This window comes from Nyctereutes procyonoides, unplaced genomic scaffold (assembly GCF_905146905.1).
Source record: "Nyctereutes procyonoides isolate TBG_1078 unplaced genomic scaffold, NYPRO_anot_genome, whole genome shotgun sequence".
NCBI classification, from domain to species: Eukaryota; Metazoa; Chordata; class Mammalia; order Carnivora; family Canidae; genus Nyctereutes; species Nyctereutes procyonoides.
In genome coordinates, this window is record NW_026575046.1 from 16,536,027 (window position 1) to 16,558,474 (window position 22,448).

The window sequence follows — 22,448 nt, forward strand, 5'->3', positions numbered from 1 at the left end:
TTATCTGTAAGTTCTACCAAGTATTCAAAAGAGAGATACTCTACTCTTCAAATATTCCAGACAAAAGAAAAATGTCAACATTTTCCCAGTTCATTCTATAGAGTTAGATAATAATCTGAATACCAAAATCAGGTGTAATGAGGAAAAGTATGAGAAAGGAAAATTATAGACCTGTCAACATCCATGAAAATAGAAACAAAATCTCTAAATAAATCCCTACCAAACCAAATTAGCAGTACTGATTGACAGCAGCCTGTATTATAAAACTGTATGTATTATCAGGAATACATGGATTAATATTAGATAATTAACACAAATTAAGAGGTTAAGAATCCTGTGTGCCTTTTAATAGGTGCCAAAAGAGCATTCAAAAAATTCAGCTTTTATTTATGATTTAAAAGCTTTTGGGATACCCAGGTGGCTCAATGGTTGAGCATCTGCCTTCAGCTCAGGGCATGATCTTGGGGTTTGGGATTGAGTTCCACATCAATCCCCTACACCTATGTGTTCTCCCTCTGCCTATGTCTCTGCCTCTCTCTGTGTGTCTCTTATGAATAAATAAGTAAAAATCTTTATTTAAAAATAAAAAAAAAAGCTTTTTACTGAATAGGAATAGAGTGGTATAATCCTTTTGTGATAAAGGCTATCTATCTGGGGTAAAAAGTTAGAAACATTCCTCTTGAAGTCAAGGGTAGGACGTGAGAGTCTATAATCATCACTTAGTGTGGTAGTAGATGTCTTAATTAATACAAGAAGATAAGCATAAAAATAAAAAATTATTAGTAAGGAAGGAATGAAAGTGTCAGTTTTCAGGTGATATGATTGTCTTCATAGAAAATCTAAGAGAAGCAACATATGAGATAATAGAATCAAAAAAGTATCCTGTTACTGGGTACAAGATCATCATAATGAAATTTAGTTGCATTTTTATACACCTAAAATAAGTAATTTGAAGTATAATCTTTTTAAATATCATCAACAATTTCAAGGAAAACTGTAAGATACCTAGGAATAAATTTAGCAATGTAATGGCACCTGGGTGGCACACAATTGGTTTTGGCTCAGGTTGTGATTTTGGTGTTATGGGATTGAGCCCCACCTGGGATTCTGCACTTAACAGGGAGTCTGCTTGAGATTCTCTCTCTCCTTTTCTTTCTGCTCCTCCAACTGATGCTGTCTCTTTCTCTAAAATAAATAAATAAATAAATAAATCTTTAAAAAGTTAACATGTATAAGACTTTTGTGGAGAAAATCATAACTTTTGAAAGAGATAAAAGAAACCTAAGAAAAGGAAATTATGCCTCTTCGTAAATGGAAAGATTCAATAGGGTAAAGATTAAAAATTTGCTCCAAATCTGTAAATTTGATACAATATCAATAAAAATCCCAAGCAGGGTTTTGTGTAACTTAAGCATCTTCTAAAAATTCATATGGAAGAATGAAAGTCCAAGAATAGCAGGATAATTTGAAGTGGAATGAGATATAGCTCAATCTAACAGTTACCAAGATTTACTGTAATATTACTGGTCTGTGAAAAAAAAAATTAAAAAAAAATATATTACTGGTCTGTGGAAGAGTAAAATATGGTGAAGTGGAATTTGGTAAAGGGCCTAGGAACATACTCATGAACAAATGGAAACTTGACACATACGGTATTAGATCTTAATGGGCAAAAACTGGTTTTTCTGTAATAAATTTTGCTAAGACAGTTATCTATATGGAAAAATGTATAACTGAATTTTTATCTCAACTATACAGAAAGATAAGATGGATTAAAGACCTAAGTGGAAGCCTATCTTTTTATTATTTTATGTTAAGGTGGGAATTTTGAATGGCCAGTATACATGAAAAGATGCTTGGCCTCACTATTAATCAAGGAAATGCAAAAATTAAAATGACAATCAGGGACCTTTTCCATTCTCAGGTTGACAAACATTGTTGACAAGAATATAGAGCAATAGGAACTCTCATGTACTACCAGTGGAATACAAATGGACATAAGTAATTTGGAAAGCTACTTGTTACTATTTAGTAAGGTTTAAAAATGGGCATATCTGGGGGCATCTTGGTGGCTCAGTTGGTTATGTGTCTGCCTTCAGCTCAAGTCGTGATCATAGGGTAACATGGGGCTCCCTGCTCAGTGAGGAGCCTGCTTCTCACTCTCCCTCTACTATTCCTCCTGCCTGTGCTCTCTCATTCTCTTTCTGTCAAATAAAAATAAAAATGGGCATATCCAAAAGTTTCACTCCTACACACATTTTTTTAAAAAGTCATGTCCAAGAATGTACAATACAGGTACATGTATACATGTACAAAAATATGCACTGTTTATAACAACAAAATTACTGAATCAATCTAAACATTGAATATAAGAATGGGATATTGTGTACAATATGCAGCAGAATATATGTATCTATTTAAAATGTGTGAATTTGGGCAGCCCTGATTGCTTAGCGGTTTAGCGCCACCGTCAGCCCCCAGGGTGTGATCCTGGAAACCTGGGATCTAGTCCCACATCGGGCTCCGTGCGTGGAGCCTGCTTCTCCCTGTGCCTGTGCCTCTGCCTCTCTCTCTCTCTCTCTCTCTCTCTCTCTCTCTGAATAAATAAAAAAACAAAACAAAAAGAAACATTTAAAAAAATAAAAATAAAATGTGTGAATTTAACACTACATATATAAAGATGGATAAATTTCAACATAATGAAATAAAAAGGAAATTATAGAAGGACATATGTATAGCATACCATTTATGTAAAGTTTATGTGAAATAGTGCTCTGTATTATTTAGGAATATATTCATTTATAGTAAAGGCATAAAGATATTCATGGAGTGAGCTGTAAATTCAAAATAGTGGTTACTTTTATGGAGTAAAGGAAAGGAAACAGAGGAATATGCAGATATATGGAGAGCTTCAACCTTATCTGATTTTTTACTTCTTTTCAAAAATGGATCTGAATGACATGTGGCATAGTGTTAAGAGCTGATCAAGCTCTAGGTAGTACATGAGTGCTCATTATATTTTCTGTAATTTATGTATGTTTAAAATATTTTGTGAACAGTTATTCTGTAAGAATTTTAACAGTTTATTTTTATAAAGCTTTTTGTTTTTATTCTTATTAATTTCAGCATCAGTATCAAGTCCCATTGTTGCAGGTGGTTTGAGAAACATACATGATAATAAAGTTTCTGGTCCGTTGTCTGGCAATTCAGCTAATCATCATGCTGATAATCCTAGACATGGCTCAAGTGACGACTACCTACACATGGTGCACAGGCTAAGTAGTGACGTATGTAATATATTAGTTATCGTTGAGGTAATAAAATAGTCCTGATATTTGTTTCATAACCTAGCATTTTGATCTCACAGTTTAAATTGTATCTACTATATATCAAAATTTATACTAGGTCTGAGAATCTGTCTATGAACAATGTGGTCTATACCCACAGAGCATAGACTAGAGTAAGGTTGGTAAACTGGCCAATAGTATGACCTACAAATAAGAATGGCTTTTACATTGTAAACAACAACAACAAAGAATAGTGAGTGACAGAAACTGTATGTGGCCCACAAAGCCTAAATATTTATTATCTGTCCCTCTACAGAAAAAGTTTGCCAGTCCTTGGTGTAGAAGTTTTGGTTCTTAACAAAATGTAGTTTCATTTTTAAATAGTTCTTTATGCAAAAATGTTCTTTTAAATAATGAACCTTTATTTATGCACTTAGCTCTTTTTCTCTCTAAGACATGGACAAAACTTTATTCTCTGAAATTTAAGGTTACTTTGGTGTTTTAAGATATTCCACATACTAGAATTGATTTTTGTGGTATTATCAGATAAGTTATATGTTATTGGTTTGCTGGTGTTATCAGATAAGTTACATGTGTATAAGGATAACAAAGATGACCGTGAACTCTGCCCTCTAGACATTTATAGCCTGGGAGGGTGTTCACAGCTCCTTTTGTAGAAAACAGTAAACAAAAATGGAGCATAGTAGTAATACCAGTTTTCTTATTCATTGCCATGCATAGGCTGTTGATTCTTTTGGATACAATTTCAGTTCTTCTAAGATTTACCATGAAGAAAACAGGAAAGTGCAGAAGAATTATGCTTTTGAATACCAACACTTTACCTGTCAGTAGTTTATGTCTTTTATTGGTCATTTAAAACTCCTCTAAAGCCTCTCCTATCATTTAGGTATAAATTTTACACTCTATTCTTAGGATGGAGATTCTTCGACAATGAGGAATGCTGCATCTTTTCCTTTGAGGTCTCCACAACCAGTATGCTCCCCTGCTGGAAGTGATGGAACTCCTAAAGGTATTGTTGTAACTAAAATTTCCTTCAGCATTTAATATTCCTTTTTTTTTTTTTTTTTTTTTTTTAGTTGTAGAGGATGTGGTGGGGAGAGAGAATCTTAAGCAGATTCCTTACCCAGTGCAGAGCCAAACACAGGGCTCAGTCTCACAACCTTGAGATCATGGCCTGAGCTGAAACCAAGAGTCCGACGCTTAAGTAACTTGAGTCACCCAGGTGCCCCTAGCATTTCATATTTCAAGTTGAGTAAAGAGCTCAAACTTCTTAGTTGCAGATACCAAAAACTATTCTTTATTGTTTTTCATTTATTGTAGGAAAGAAACAAACCTGTAATTCTCCCTATAAATTGATAGTGTTTTCAAACATTTATAGTATCGTCCTCACTGATAAATCCAATGATCTTTTCAAAACACAGCCTTCTTCTCTTCAACATTTGAAATTTGATCTACTTTCCCCATCCTCCACCTTCCCAAAAACACTTATTTCATATCAGTTCCACCAGTTTTCCTCATTTCTTTTATTGTTTTTCATTAGTTCTTCTGTCCTTTCATTCCTCAAGATTTCTGTCATCAGACTTTTTAATCTCCTGTTGTACTTTTTTCCTTGGCTGTTTTACTCAGTTTTAGTAACAGCATTGATTACTTTCATGAATAGAGTTGCCAAATCAATGTCTTTGGCTGTAGTCCTGTGTCCCAAAGTTACAATTTTTGTTTCCAGACAGAATTTCCTCGTGTCTAGCTGGTATTTCAAATTCATTTTCAAAATTGTTCTCACTGTTCTTTTTGCCATTCCTATTTCTATTAATGCCATTCCAGTCCTGAATCATCATAAAGTTGTCTCTTACCTGTCATGTAGTCACTTGTCAAAATGAGGCCTATTCTATACTACTTCTCTAAATCTTTTACATAGACTTTCATTTCTTTTTATTAAAAATCCTATCTTTTCAAGTTCTAAGTTAAATGGGTGATCTTCCATGGACCCTTCTCCTCTAATCTTCTCAAACCATTCATTAGTTTATATTTTTTCTAATAACTTATCCTATACTATCTTGTGGATGTGAATTTTATCTTCAAATTCCCAAAGAGTCTTGTATGGACTTTTGTGTATACTAGATTCATAAAATTGTGAATTTAAGTCCAAGTTTGGGCTTTTTTTTAGAAGTACTTAAAGTGTGATAATTTGAATTACCAGAGTTATTGGGAAAGAGTATTATATTCCATGTTAAAGAATTAGCTTAATTAATGCAATATAGCTAATAGTAAACTTTCTCTATCCATAAGAATTTCTAATTCTAGCCTGATAAATCATGGTCTGGTGTGCCTCTTATCATAAAGGTATTTTTTTCACAGATTGTCTCTGATCACAGAGTTGGAACACATTTTTCCTGAGGTGAAAGTTGAACTTTTATGAGCCATTCTTATTCTATAATTCTATGAATTTTCAGGGATAAAAATAACCCAGCTTATGAAAGAGAGAGCAACTTTCAGAATAACTCTATTTGTAGGTTAGGCATCAAAGTTAGGTACATACCTCACAAGTATTGTTAGGGTGAGAAATTATTCAGACTGCCAGGGAGGAGTAACAGTGGGATAGCTGGTTGATCTAGATAATCAGCCTATTTTTCCTCAAACTCTTGAAGATGGATGGATGGAATGGATAACTTTAGATAGAAAAAAACTTCAAAACAACTTCATGAACACATTGTTCATTAGAAACCTTTATTTCTGTTCATGAGGTTGTTTTTTCCAACTTGTTTTGAAGGCTGAATGCATTGTGAGTCCAATTTGATTTTTAGATGAATTGTTGGAATTGTTTGTTCTAAAATATATATAATTTGTCACTTAAATTTTAAATACAAAGGCAATATGGTGTATTATAATTCAGATGTTAAAAAAATCTAGGTTTAAATTTTTCAGGTTTGCTAGCTATATAACTTTGAGCAGGTTTCTTAACCTCTATAAGCTTCATGTTCCTTTCTGCAGAATAGTGATAATAATACAAATCAAGGTTGTTGTAAATTATTTAAATGAATTGATGTGCGAAGCACCTTGCACAAGCTATAACACAAAATAAATGGCCCCAAAAATGTTAGTTTCGTTTCTTTTTAACATCCCGTATAAACTTGTCTAAAACCACTATCTATTGATATAATTTCAAACTAACATTTTTAGTAAATTGCTCCAGTTGCATCTTTATCACATTCTAATAGATATGTTCCCTAAAAAGTTATATTTTTATATATCATACTTTAAATATATTAACATTGCTAATTGAAAGGGCAAATATGTATCATGGAAAAAATCATACATATTATATTTAAACACTGAAACGTTCATTTAAGACAAGTCTAGGTTTAAGTTCTTTCTATAAAGCACTTTTCATCCTGGTTTTTATAATTTCCTATGGGTTTTTAAACTTGTTATAATCTAATGATAAGAAATGTAACAATAATACTCATTTCTGAAGCGTATCAATGAATTTTTTTCTCATTTAAAAGCTTGTTAAGTAGGAGAATTTTTCCATTTGATGAGCTTATTTTCCTACGTCTTTGTATCATATAGCATTTGTTAAATTAATGGGATCTGGGCTGAAGATATTTTATTGAGCCTTGAAATTTGCTGGACTTGCATATTTTTCTAATAGAAAGAGGATTAGCAAGCTGAAGAGAGTATGTGAATGATGTTAAGTGGAGGGAGAAAGAGAACACCACATAAAGGTATAAATCAATATTTTACCACCAGTTCGTGAAGTAAGTGAAGATCCAAAAGATTATAATTGTTTGCACTTTCTTGTACTGGTAAATATTCATGATAGTGTAATAGGATTAATTTGTTATTTTATAATTTGACAGACTTATTCTTACTTTAGACTTGTCAGTTTCCTTAGATAATAAGTGAAAGAATGAGAATATTTGCCCAAAATATTTGTGTTATATCATCTTTAGAAACAGTGAACTCCTTTGCTGTTTTCAAACTAAGTATATTTTATAGGAACAAAAATAGAAATACCATAATACTGGTCTGGAAGATGGAATATTCATACTTCAACTTAAACCTGGATCGTCTATGAGGAAGCTAAAATACCATAGGGGACAACTCTTAGGCTTGCTTTTTGTATTTTGTAAATAAGTTGCCAAATTGGATAATTTCCTGGTATTTTTTCTAGCGTTCCTATATTGCACTTGTTTAATGTTTCTATCACAGTGTAAGAAAATATAAAACTAGCACAGTTGTTCATTCCTGTTGAATTGCTTTTCCAGGATCAAGACCACCTTTAATCCTTCAGTCTCAGCCTCTACCTTGTTCATCACCTCGAGATGTTCCACCAGACATCTTGCTAGATTCTCCAGAAAGAAAACAAAAGAAGCAAAAGAAGATGAAATTAGGCAAGGATGAAAAAGACCAGAGTGAGAAAGCTGCAATGTATGATATCATTAGTTCTCCATCCAAGGACTCTACTAAACTTACATTAAGACTTTCTCGTGTAAGGTCTTCAGACATGGACCAGCAAGAGGATATGCTTTCTGGTATGGAAAATAGCAATGTTTCAGAAAATGATATTCCTTTTAATGTGCAGTACCCAGGACAGACTTCAAAAACACCCATTACTCCACAGGATGTAAACCGCCCACTAAATGCTGCTCAGTGTTTGTCGCAGCAAGAACAAACAGCATTCCTTCCAGCAAATCAAGTGCCTGTTTTACAACAGAACACTTCAATTGCTACAAAACAGCCCCAGACTTCTGTGGTACAGAATCAGCAGCAGGTATCACAACAGGGACCTATATATGATGAAGTGGAATTGGATGCATTAGCTGAAATTGAGCGAATAGAGAGAGAATCAGCTATTGAAAGGGAGCGCTTTTCAAAAGAAGTTCAAGACAAAGGTAAAATAATCTCATTACTATCCCTTCATACTCTGGGCAAATATGTAATTATACTGTAAAAAAGGCTTTTTATATTTTGGAATTCATTATGTCTCTCAGTTATATTTTTCTTGCTAATGCTCATACCGCAGAAGTTGATTTCATTTTTTAAATCTGAAGCAACTATTTGAGATTTGGTAGTTATGTATCACTGGTCTGTCACCTATTATCAAGTGATATTACCTGTGCTGGTCTACTAAAATGAACATTAGTGTTTCTATCACATTTATTTTCCAGAAGTTATGTTAGTATAGTTTTGCATCTTCACCTTATTTCTGTCAAAACAAGGGTAACCACTATAGAATTATTTGAATCAGTACATTTAAGAAAAGTTTCTGTGTATGTTTATTTAGTTAGATTTTTCGCTTTGTTTCCAGTCCTACCATCTCTTAATAATAAAACTTGGGTTTGTTTGGTTTTTTAGTAAAAAAAAATTACAGAAAGAATTTTAAATTAATATTAAGTAGCAAACCTTAAGCCTCAAGGATCTTTTGTTGGTGATTAAAGTGTTCCCTTTTATCTGAGTAGTGTTGAGTTTTAAGTAGGATGAGTATGAGTAGGGTGTACTTTCAAGACACCCATTCTATGAATTTATGGGCTTTTTTTGTGCTTTATAAAAATTTGTAATCAAAAGTAAGTCCCTATTAAATTCTTGATTATTTGGTGTATACTATATATAAAACTCTTGAAAATTTTGATAGATTGATGAATCTGTGATTGAAATTATGTAATTTATGGATTTTACGGATTTGATGTCTTAACAGATTCATATACACATTTGACTACCCAAACCAAAGCATACTTTATGCTTTAATTTTATAGTCAAAATTCTGGGTTGATATATAGTAATCATATTTCCTTTTTAAAATGAAACTTCTTAATGTTGGGTAGAACTCCTTTTTATATATGATTTTGTTAATTATGTGATAGGATCATTTGTAGATAATTGTTTTTCTAGGCTAAGAAACATGCTGGAGATTTGTATTTCCTATCATGATGGGTCTTTTTAACATTACTGAAAAAACAGACATTATTTAGTAATTGTTGTACTTTGATGTTTGCTAAGTGCCTAGATCACAGATTGGTGCAAAAGAGACTGTCAGAAGTGTTTATTTTATTAGCTAGGGAACTGAATTTTTTTTTAACTGCCAAACTATTGATGTTAAGGATTATATACAGTGTTGTTTATTCTTTGTTTTGGTAATGTGGAGTTCAGGAAATAATAACTATATGAATTCCAAAATGTATCTCCTCCTCTAACCTCTTGTAAAAGTATATGCCTGGCAAATGAAGAAAGCAGCATTATTTAACTTCTCTTGATAGTATTAATCCCAAATCCCTGAATTCTATGACAGTTATGCAAGAAACATAAAATTGTAGTTTCTTGACTGATAAATATTAGTTGCTTTGATAACTGAATTTTTACATGATGTTTTAATCTGTTTTGGGAAATTATGTTCTCAAAAAGGAGCTTAATTCTTTAAACTATTTAATAATAGGAACAGAAACAAGAAATAATGAATTTTACCTTTCTTTTCTTTCTTTCTTTCTTTCTTTCTTTCTTTCTTTCTTTCTTTCTTTCTTTCTTTTCTTTTCTTTTCTTTTCTTTTCTTTTCTTTTCTTTTCTCTTTTCTTTTCTTTTCTTTTCTTTTCTTTTCTTTTTTCTTTTCTTTTCTTTTTTTACTTTCCTGAACTTTTATTGTATCAATTTGTTGAAGTTTTAAAAACTGAGTGAAAATAAGGATAGTAAGTATGGCTAATTGCATAATAGCAAACTTATTTTAGTCTACTAACTTTTGTGAGGTGAAATAAATTCAGCAAACAGCATACTGTTCATTCAGAAATTTGTAATGTATATTTTACTTTTAATTATTTAATCAGTTTTCTCTGTAATCTATGATAGTGTGGCCATAACAAAGGTTAATTGAAGAGTTGAGTGAGCAGAAAGGACTTACAATTTTGAACTCTGTAAGTTGACCTACAGAGGTATCTGGTGCTATAACGATTAAAGCAATGGATGTTCGTTGAAACTACCTAATTTGTAGTTTGTTTTAGATGAGTTAGTATGTGTATTTTCCCAAATTGGGTATGTTGATTTTGCCAACCTCATATTAGTGCTGTCATTTCTGACTTGTTTGCTGAAAGCCATGCTCCCATTATTTGGTGTCTTCCATTATTTTGTGGCTTTATTGGAATTTAGGTGCCACCTAATACCTGTGATTTGAACCTCATTTTGTGTTCAGTTTCTGCACTGTGTGATGGGATAGTGTTTTATACATAAGCAGTTATCTTGAGATTTTGGAAAGATTAAGGGTCTGGTATGTTGCTCTAAGACTGTAGGTAGGATCATAAGTAAACACAACATTTTCTGAAGTGGTAATTTTATAGTCAGCCCTTGAGAAATGAAATATTTCTTTGAAATGAGTTTATTACTAGTTACCACTGCATTTTAGGACTAAATTGTGAAATTGACATTTACTGCATTCTGTGGTATGGCACTGAGAACTTTGTAACTATTGTATTGATGGTGGTAAGGAACAAAAAAAGACTACTTATTTTACTGAGAGTTCTGTTCTAGGTTCTGATCTTGTTTCCCATTATATTCATTTGTAATGAGAGAAGCATTCCTTTCAATAGACCAGAAATGAAAAAAACTATGCCTTGTAAATAAGATTAGAAAGTTTAACACACATGGTTGTTTGATCAAATGGAGTTCAAGAAAAGGGATAGAGTACTCTTAAGAAATATTTTACCTAGGCTGTGGCAGGACGTAACGTACCTCTGTTCCACACATAGAGGACACTTTTCTGGCTGCTACGTATTTATGTCCCTTGGCCTGTTCTCCCTTCTTTGGATAGTTTTATATACACTGATAGGTTAACTCTCTGTAACCTACTATTTTATAATATTCTTAAAGGACCTTTTTGCTCAATCTTTTGCTCATATTTTCGGTGTCTAATTACATAAATTAATTTTAAAGGCTGTTCATCTTTGCTTCCGGGATGACCTATTGTAGACATTAATATCCTCCATGTGCTGAAAATTCCTGCTTTCTTTTGTCAAAGAGGGGGTTTCTTTGTCATCTTTGCCTATTTCATCTTTTCCCAAGGTCCACTTTCCAAGTTAGTAAGTATGAGGAATGGCCTAGCCTAGCTACTGATGCCTTTTATAATTTTACAGTATTCTTACACTATAACCCTTATAAAACATAAATGATCTATTGTCATTTGATATAGGAGACTAGATGGAAATAGGACAGTTAGCCACTTAGTTTATACTACGGTTTAGGGGTGGGATGTTTTCATTTTTCATAATTGGCTACTATGTGTATAACTGTGTTGTTCTAAGTGTTTTCAGTTATCACTTGTAGATTTAAGCAAGTGATGTAGTGTTTTCCTATAAGCATACTCAAGTTCAGAATTTCTCTAATGGCTGGATCTTATTTACATATCAGCATCTTAGATGACAAATATTGTTGGTTTTGAAATGATGGTATCTTTCTGTATGCATTTTCTTCAAGACTGTATGCATTCTGATAGCTAAACTTGTGATACCCAATGCTGAAGAGCGCTTAAAGATAATCAGTGTCCCAGATATTGAAATTAATCTTTATAGAGATGGCTTTCCATCATTAGGTGAAGGTTATGATGTAATGAAGACTGATAACAAAAGTGGATAGACAAAAGTGATGTGCAAATTCAGAGCCACTTTACAGGAATAAGTTCATGGTGGAACTGAATCAGATCAAGTGAATCAGACCTGCGTGCTCTTAACATATTCAAGAATCCTTGCAGCAGTAATGGAATTTTTCCCAGTTTTACAGAAGAGGTGACGTACTTTTCAATAGTTGAAAAAATAAAATTTTGTATTTAGCAATATATTGTGCATAATGGAAAAAATTACAAGATCTTTCCCAATCTTAATATATTACTCATGTGCAAATGCTTTCATACATTTTTATTATAAATAATCATAGCATCTATAGTTTAAAATAACTAAATCAAACATAACAATTTTTTTGAAGTTAAACTATGCTAAATTTCCATTTTAATGATAAATGATAATTGAAATGAGGTTAATGATACATAAACTCTTGGGTATTTTGTAATCCTTTAAAATTTAGCCTTCAAGATATTTTAATGTTAATGTTCAGAAGAAAGACTGATTGTTTATATTAATAAAAGAATGAGCCACAGATTTCTTGAGAGAAATCTTCAAGTTGCCTGAGATCTATGATGTCATTATGGTTTTTAAGTGTGTTTAAGTTACCATTTTAATGACTTTCACAGCATGTTTCATTGAAAAATATAAAAATCTTCAACTAGATTATACTATTTCAATTTCTAGATTCTAGTCCTAAAGGCTAAAGGGTATAAGGTGATAAAGCATCCCATTTATGAGATAATAATTATTTGGTATGCCCTATGGCAAGATATGAAGATTATTTTGTGTGGCAAAACATTACAAAATAAAATTAAGGAAACATAATATTCTGAGTGCTTTCTTAAGTATCGAGGCAGAAAGTTTCATATACGTTCTTGCCAGGGTAGTTTTAACTGGGAAAAGTAGATGGTAAGATACTTTATTAATATCATGTATTTTACAAATGGAACATATATGACAGTAAACTTGACTTCTGAATAACTAAGAACCAGAATGACCTATGTCTGCAAAAAATTACTAGCAAATATTTGAGTTAAATTTTAGTAAAAGATTTTACTAGATTTTAAGCTGGAATGGACTGCTGCTTCTCACTTTAAAACAAAATGATAAACTTTGGTGTATAAAAGCAGTTACCATTAAGGGTTTTTGTTTTTTCGAACTTGGTTTTCTAACAATAAGATGTTATTTTTCAGTGGTCATTTTGACTTTTAACCTTGTTTTTCTTAAATGATGTATCACATTAATGAATATCATAAGGGAATCTAGAGATTCTCCTATAAAAATGATTTAAAATGCCCATCAAAACAAAGCCAGGCAATTCAGCAAGTAAATATTAAAAGCAGACAGAACTTTAAGCTATAACTATTCCCAAGAACTAACTAGAGATTCAATTTATAGAAAATGACCTAGCAGCCTCTTGAGTCAAGTGGAATCATGCACAGAAATACATGACTTAAAAATACTTTGACATTTTATTGTGGTGGTAGATTTGGGTTTGTGTGTATTTTTGTCTTTACATTTCAGTTTGCCATAAATTATTTCTTACTGAGGCCAAGATATAGATCTTTAGAACATAGCATTGAAAAACCAAAGCATTTTTCTTAAGTAGAAGTGGCTTTTAAGACAGGATTTATCTAAAAAGTCCTTATATGCGTCTCACTTTTATACTTATAATATTGATGTTTCCTTATTTTAAATATACTTCTGTGTATTAGCTTTTAAATTCCATTTGTGCTGTTGATACCTTGAAGAATTTGAATCCAGGATCAGAGGTTAATGACAAACTATTAAACTGGGTTTTTTTTTTTTTCCCCTTAGTCTCCTCATTTACCTTTTTTCAGTGGCATGATTTCTATTTTCTTTTGGGTTTTATCCTTTTCCATATTTGTCTTACATGTTGTAAAAGCTTATGTTTCCTATTTTGTATCTTAGCAGATGTGGTGCACTTAGTCTTTGGTTTGATGGTTAAAATGATCTTAAATGAGAACATGTGATTTATAACTGGTTACCTTATTCTTATGTGAAGAATTCGGTTTATCATTTACATATACAAACATAAATATATGTTTGTATTTAATGTATGATAAGTTCTATTTATTTTATACTCTTGGGCTTATTTATATACTCAACATATATGCTGTTAAATTCTTGTTACTATAGTCACTAGTATTTATTGAGGTACGGCAAGCATGAATATTTCCTTAAACCTTGGTTTAAAAATATTATGTGATTCATGCCTGCTATTTTATACATGCATATTGACATTTGCATTCACCACATTTTAAAAAACATTGTGGATTAAATATCAAAGTCCATATGGCTTTTAATAAAATAAGAATATATGTCTATTACTGATACTGAATATTTATCTTTAAATTTCAGATAAGCCTTTGAAAAAAAGAAAACAAGATTCTTACCCACAGGAGGCTGGGGGTGCTACAGGAGGTAATAGACCAGCTTCTCAGGAGACGGGTTCTACGGGAAATGGGTCAAGGCCAGCATTAATGGTTAGCATTGATCTTCATCAGGCAGGAAGAGTGGACTCTCAGGCTTCTATAACTCAGGATTCAGACTCCATAAAAAAGCCTGAAGAAATCAAACAATGTAATGATGCACCTATTTCTGTTCTTCAGGAAGATATTATTGGAAATCTTAAAGCTACACCAGAAAACCATCCTGAGACTCCTAAAAAAAAGTCTGATTCTGAGCTTTCAAAGAGTGAAACGAAACAAAATGAAAGTAGATTGGCAGAATCTAAACCAAATGAAAACAGATTGGTGGAGACAAAATCAAGTGAAAGTAAGTTAGAAACTAAAATTGAGACACAAACAGAAGAACCTAAACAGAATGAGAGCAGAACAAATGAATCCAAACAAAATGAGAGCACCACAGTCGAACCTAAACAGAATGAAAATAAACTGTCTGACGTAAAACCAAATGACAACAAACAAAATAATGGCAAATCAGAAACAACAAAGGCAAGACCCGAAACCCCAAAGCAAAAGGGTGAAAGCCGACCTGAAACTCCAAAACAAAAGAGTGATGGGCGCCCTGAAACCCCAAAACAGAAGAGTGATGGACGACCTGAAACTCCAAAGCAGAAAGGTGAGGGCCGACCTGAAACTCCAAAGCAAAAAAATGAAGGTCGGCCTGAAACACCAAAACATAGACATGAAAATAGGAGGGATTCTGGAAAGCCATCAACAGAGAAAAAACCTGAAGTGTCTAAACATAAACAGGATATTAAATCTGATTCACCTCGGTTAAAATCAGAACGAGCTGAAGCCTTAAAGCAGAGACCTGATGGGCGATCTATTTCTGAGTCATTAAGACGCGACCATGATAGTAAACAAAAATCAGATGACAGGAGTGAATCAGAGCGACATCGAGGGGATCAGTCTAGGGTTCGAAGACCAGAAACATTGAGATCCTCTAATAGAAATGAACATGGCATTAAATCTGATGGTTCAAAACCTGATAAACTAGAAAGAAAACATAGACATGAATCAGGGGACTCAAGGGAAAGACCATCTTCTGGGGAGCAAAAATCAAGGCCTGACAGTCCTCGTGTTAAACAAGGAGATTCAAATAAATCAAGACCTGATAAGCCTGGTTTTAAATCACCAAACAGTAAAGATGACAAAAGGACAGAGGGTAATAAGAGTAAAGTAGACAGTAATAAAACGCATCCTGACAATAAGGCAGAATTTCCAAGTTACTTGTTGGGGGGCAGGTCTGGTGCATTGAAAAATTTTGTCATTCCAAAAATCAAGAGGGATAAAGATGGTAATATTACTCAGGAGACAAAGAAAATGGAAATAAAAGGAGAGCAGAAAGACAAAGTAGAAAAAATGGGATTAGTTGAAGATCTAAATAAAGGAGCTAAGCCTGTAGTTGTCCTACAAAAACTGTCTTTGGATGATGTTCAGAAACTTATTAAAGATAGAGAAGATAAATCAAGAAGTTCCCTTAAACCTATCAAGAATAAACCATCAAAGTCAAATAAAGGTAAGAATACTTCTAATCAGTTTTTGTTTGAGTTTTAGGGTTACTAAGGATTTAAAAAATTGAAATTTATAAAAATTAAAACACTGCTACAGGAAAATATAACATTTATATAAAACAGTGAATTGTTTTCAGCAATATAAATAAAAAGTTGTTTGAAAATTCTTTGTCTTCTACCCTTACTTGAACTACTCACTATAATCATGATTTTTACTTTGGTACACAGAGATAAGTTCTTTTGTTGTTTAGTTATTTTAGGTATTTTTGAAAGTTGCTCATTAATTAAATGAATGATTAGAATGGATAAATGTAACAACTTTCTAAAAAGCTATTTAGACTATAGAGATATTTCATTCTACAAGGAGGTAGTAAATTGAATTTTAATTTCTAACATCTCTAAAGCTATATCGTAAACAAAAATCAATGCTATAAGCTCTTAAGAATATTGTGTCTCATAGTGCTGTTTTCTTACATACCTATCTCTGAGTTAATTGTTGATGCATAGTTTAAATTTATATAATTTAGAAATTATAGAAAGGTTATTTCCCTTTTTGTGGGAGAAATGGTCAGTTACAGATATTTTATTTAAAAAATGCATAGTTTTGCCCTTTTTGTCTTAAGGAATAGTCAACCTCTTTAATCAGGTTAAATCACTAGTTGGTGAGGTTTGGGTCTGGGTTTTTTTGTTTTGTTTATTATATGGTTGCTGAGTTAAATTCTTTGGTTACTTGAGTAGAATTATTTCAGGAAAAAGAAAGTCTTAAGTGTTGAAAATACAGTGGCAGTTTGTACAGAAAATATAGTTTTGTGTTCCTTTGTATATTGCTTTTAAAATATCTAAGTGTATCTACATGTATACACACGTATATATAATTTACATACATATAAAATTTGATGATGGTGTGTGCCAAGACCTATGTAGCCCATGTGATATAAATACGTGAAGATACCGATTTTAAAGCAATAGAGGTTTTTAAGTTCTCATTCTGTGAAAGAGATTCATTAAGAACTTAGATTTATATTTACTTATAACTTAGATTTATATTTACTTATTATTAAGCTCTTGAATTATGCTGTTCCATAGGATAGTCACTAGCCTCTTTAGCTATTTAATGGAAATAAGTTTAAATAAAATTAAGAATTCATATCCTCAATAGCCACATGTGACAAGTGGCTCCCTTATTAACACAGCTAGAGAACATTTACATCATCACAAAAAGTTGTATTACATAGTACTGTGGTGTATTAGGAGATACAAAAGGTGTAATGGTTGTTATTTTTGTAAAATGTTGTATCTTGTCTATAAAAAAAGCTCAATTAGAACATAGTGTCACTTACTAAGAACTGTGTATTCAAAGAAGTGACTTGTCATAATCAGTCTTTTTTATTATTATTTGGTCTTTATCAAATATTTAGTTTTTCACTATTTGGTTTTATGTTTTAAAAATGAAAAAAGATTGTCTTTGTCACTAACATTTGTACTTTTTTGTAAAACTTTCAGATTTTAAATTATAGCTGTCAGACTTAACAAAAAATTAAGACTTTAGTCTTTATTAATTAACTTGAATGCATCTCTTCAGAATTACTTGTTTATGTAAAAGAAGTTGTTAGAATGTAGTGGCCAACGCTAGAATTGTTTTCTTTTAGATAAAGATTGTTTTTAAATTTTTTTACTGGAAGTTTGGGAGTGGCTTATATACAGTGTAAACTAAAGAGTATAGGTATACAATTTTAGAAGAGTTAGATGGAAAGATGGAAAGTGGTACCCTCTTGTCCCTTGATCTGGACCATCTTTTTCTCCCCTGCCCTCTGTCAGCTTATGCTAGCCTTGCTTTCTAAGCTCTGTCCTAACAAAAGAATCTTTACAACTGAGCATCAAGAAATGAATATAGCTCCTAACACAGTACTCCTAATAGTAACTTCTGTACTCTTTCCATGTTTTTTTCATTGCCTGTGAATGTAAACTTCTTAATACTAATCCATGTTTCTCGTAAATGTACCTTTAACACAAATGTGTATACTTGATATGTTCATGTTACTAAGTAGGCTTTCTGGGTGTGTCTGCCTGTTAGAGTAGGGTGTGTGTGTGTGTGTGTGTATACATGTGCAGGTACGTATATATACACACCTATATTGCTAAGTCTGCAATTATACTTAAGTGGACCTTTTCATCAAAAAATATTATTTTAATGCTTAGATTTATTTCAAGATCCCATGTAGATATCATTTGGCTTTATTTATACCTTAGAATTCATATCTGTGACTTTTTAATATACTAATTTTGGTTTTGTTTTAGACCTCTGCTACTAAGTTAGCAATAGCAGAGTTACACACTAGTGGATTTTTAGAATTACATGAATGGGAAGCACGGTTGAGAATTATTGGTCCTTTGTGTAATATACATTACTTGGAATTTTCTTTTGGAGAGTTATAGAAAGTCACATAATCTGACATATTGGTGTTTTTTTCTGAGTAAAGGAATTAGATTGAATGTTGTTGTGATACTTTTGTGGTTGATTTCTCAAGCCAAAGTTTTTATTTATTTGTCTGTTTATTTATTTATTTATTTATTTATTTATTTATTTATTTATTTATTTATTTATTTATGATAGTCACAGAGAGAGAGAGAGAGAGAAGCAGAGACATAGGCAGAGGGAGAAGCAGGCTCCATGCACGGGAGCCCGATGTGGGATTCGATCCCGGGTCTCCAGAATCGCGCCCTGGGCCAAAGGCAGGCGCCAAACCGCTGCGCCACCCAGGGATCCCATGGCCAAAGTTTTTGGTAGATTTCCCTTTTTGGAAGAGCCATGAAATTCCATCTTTTTAAATTTTTACCTGATGTCCATATTTAAAATATTCATTCTTTAGGGTAGTTTAAAATTCCTTGAGTATGCTTTAAGCCGATAAATTTAGAATGATAGGGATATAGATTTATGACTCCTAATATGTATTGCTTATTTTTGTCATCTCTGTGAACATATTATATGTAAAATGGCATAGTTATATTTTAATTGATTTCTGTGGGGATCTGTGTATATCCCTCGTACCTAGCATAATACCTAGTACATAATTAGAGCTTATTTAATAACTGTTGAATGACTGTATTGCCATCATGTTTCAGAAAAGGCTTTGTGGGAGATTAAAATTGTGTATTCACCTTTTATGTTCCCACCAATAGATCCTAGCTCAAGAGCTACATAATTTTCAGCATTCTGTTCCCTAAACTTTGTAATAACTCTTTTTACCCAGTCAACTACCTACTTTTTGTTAAGATCCCAAGGAGACTTACTCTTACTTATGTCTAATTACCCTTTCCCTTTATTTTGCTCTATAGCTATTATAGATTGGTTCAGTATCACTTCTACTCTCATGATGCTTCTATCATCTTCTGTCTTCTTACCGTCACCTTGTTTCTTCCTCTTCAAGCAGGGGATGGGTATGGAGAACCTTTTAAATTTCTAAAAGATCTTATAATATACTTCAGTATATTAAATGTCAAAAATAACCTTTATTAAAATATTTTAATTCAGAATATTATCCTAATATACCCTAACGTACAATATATCTCCAATTAAAATAATATAAAGTTAGGCAGTCTTTAAGACTGGCATGTTACATATTGTTAACAGCTTAGTATCAGTAATTACAAGCATTAACAATTTGATTTTGGTTATTAACAATTCCAGAGTGTCTCACAATATTTTACCTTTATATACAAGGAAATAATTTGTTTTGCCTCCACCTACTTCCTTTCAACAAGTTTATTGCTTTACATCACTTGTACTCAGTACTTTTCAGAAATATCCCATACCATCCCTGTTTGAGATCATGGCCTTTAAACAGTTAAACCATTACTGAAAATGGTTTTTACTGGGAATGTGTACTAATGTAGCAGCTCAGATAGTCAAGAGTGTTTAAAATCTAGTGTTCATTTGATTAGGTAATGGTTGCAGTCACATTTGGGGCAGTTATTTCGCCTCAGTTACTACTGATCACAAAAGTACATTATTGATCACAAAAGTACATTAATTGGCTGCCTTTTATGTGGCATTGAACAATCTAGTTGGATTGTGTTTGAGATCCTAGGCTTCTGTAAGTTTGAGAAACTACTGTCTCAGAGTGAATTTTTGGCATAGTTGATGAATTTCTAAATTGAGGAATTCTTAGTAAAGTAATATTCAGAATCTTTAATAGTGCTGCAGTAGAAATTTATTTTGATTCATTTGATTTATAAAATCCTTTTCAATAAACCAAAATTTTCCGTTTCTGCAAAGACCTTATTATCAATGGTATCTTTAGAAACCATTTGGAGAATATTTATTACAGAAGGCATAATATATACCTGTTGTTGGGTGTGATTTTTATAGCAGTATTTTGAAAACTTTGTCCATGATTTCTGTTCATAGAAAAATTTTAGTTCACATTTTGCTTAATAATTGCTCCTGATTTAAAGAGATTAAGTATAATTTTTTCATAAAAATTAAATGTATTAAAATTTACTAGAGATGTTTTTTTATCTTTCTCTTTCCATTTCTCAAGCCAGCTCAAAGACATAGCTTCTATAAGGTTTTCCGATATGTTAGAATTATAAAATATGGTTGAGGGTAAATAATTGTGAAAGAACCTCCTATTCTTGAAGAAACAATCAGTACTCTAACATACTGAATTCCCTCTTACTCTAAAAAATGTTACTGAAATCCTCCAAGAGCCTGAGACCTGTGCTAAGATAACAAATACCTACTTGAAAGATAATAGTATACTATGTCATAGTATATTAAATTGTTAATATATTATTGTAGTAATAAGTTAATATTATTATATAGTCTAATGTATAATTGACCTTCTAACAACATGGATGTTAGGGTCGCTGGCTCCCATGCGCTTGAAAATCCATGTAAAACTTTTGACTGCTAAAACTTAACATACCAACAGCCTATTGACCAGAACTCACTGATAACAGAAACAATTGATTAACATATATTTTGTATTCATATTTATTATATACTGTAATCTTATAATAGAGTAAGCTAGAGAAAACATTATTAAAATCATAAGGAAGGGAAAATAAATTTATAGTATTATACTGTATTAGAAAAAATCTGTGTATAAGTGGACTTGTGTAGGTCATGACCATGTTATTCAAGGTCAACTGTATGTCTAATGTAGTAGTACATAGTATAATTTAGTATGATAATATCAGGTAGGCATCATTATCTTAATATTTATATCAGCCCCTTGTAGAGGAGGGTTTCAATAACCTTTTTTTTTTAGAATTAGAGAATTCATTATGTTAGAATAATAGAGTAATAATATATAACACACTATCTATGATATACTGTATAATACAATATAATGTGGATTTTTTTTTAATGTGGATTTTTAAATCCAGATCCCCTCCTCTACCTACAAAAAAAAACTAGCCTTCTCTAGCTTCTGATGTTGGAAATTGAAAATTCTCTTAACTCCATTATAAATGATAGTACAAAGAGCATTGGTATCAGAATTTTGAATAAATCCTGGCCTTTCAAAGCCTTGGTTCATTCACTTTCAAGATGGAGAAACCAGTTTTCTTCCTACCTTATTCAGTTATGAAGACCAAAATCAATCTTCTAGTAAGAGCCAAAATCTAATCTTTTTATATGAAGAAATGCCATTATGCCATTTTTATTGAATATCTAATGAAGAGAGTAATTTTGGAAAATCTTTTTATGTGTATATACTTTATATTTACAGTATATTTGAAGACATTACTACCACCATTTCTTTTTTATTTTTTGAAATATATTTAAAATAATAACATTTTATTAAAGTGTACCATGATTTGATATATGTATAAATTGCAAAATGATTACTATAGTAAATTTAGTTAGCATTCATCACTTCACAGTTTTATTTTTTCTTGTGATGAATACTTTTAAGATTTACTATCTTAGCAACTTTTTCAAATATCAGTATAGTATTGTTTAACTATAGTCACCATAGTATACATTACATCTCCAGAAATTATTTTTCTTCTAACTGGTAGTTTGTGCCATTTGACCTGTACCCATTTCACCCACCACTCACCTCCCACCCCAGTCTCTGTCTACCACCAATTTGTTCTCTGTTTCTGTGAGTCGTTTTTTTTTTTTTTTTAGATTACACATATAAATGAGATCATATAGTATTTGTCTTTTACTGTCTGACTTTCATGTCTTAGCACAGTGCCCTCAGAGTACATATGTGTTATTGCAAATTATATGATTTCCTTCATTTTTATGGGTAAATAATATTCGAGTGTGTGCACGTGCACATATGTAACACATTTTCTTTATTGGTTTGTCAATAGACTAAACAACTTAAGTTGTTTCCATGTCTTGGCTATTGTAAATAATACTTAAGTGATCATGGGTGGGGCAGGTTTTGGAGCATATCTCTTTGAGATAGTGATTTCATTTCCTTTGGATATCTACCCAGACATGGGTATTGCTAGATCATATGGTAGTTCTATTTTCAGTTTTTTGAGAAACCTCCATACTGTTTTTCATAGTAGCTACACTGA

At 32.0% G+C, this 22,448-nt stretch overlaps 1 protein-coding gene across 3 annotated transcripts in view; it reads left to right on the plus strand.

Moving 5' to 3' along the window:
- Positions 1–22,448, plus strand: part of NIPBL (NIPBL cohesin loading factor) — a 200,886-nt gene that overhangs the window by 100,356 nt on the left and 78,082 nt on the right. For 2 of the 3 annotated variants that reach the window (XM_055325202.1, XM_055325203.1), the window contains exons 7-10: positions 3,127–3,287; positions 4,221–4,317; positions 7,574–8,200; positions 14,285–15,910. In XM_055325202.1, the coding sequence (XP_055181177.1) occupies positions 3,127–3,287; positions 4,221–4,317; positions 7,574–8,200; positions 14,285–15,910 (2,511 nt within the window). The remainder of the gene's footprint in view (positions 1–3,126; positions 3,288–4,220; positions 4,318–7,573; positions 8,201–14,284; positions 15,911–22,448) is intronic. The other variant, XM_055325204.1, reaches the window with a different exon arrangement.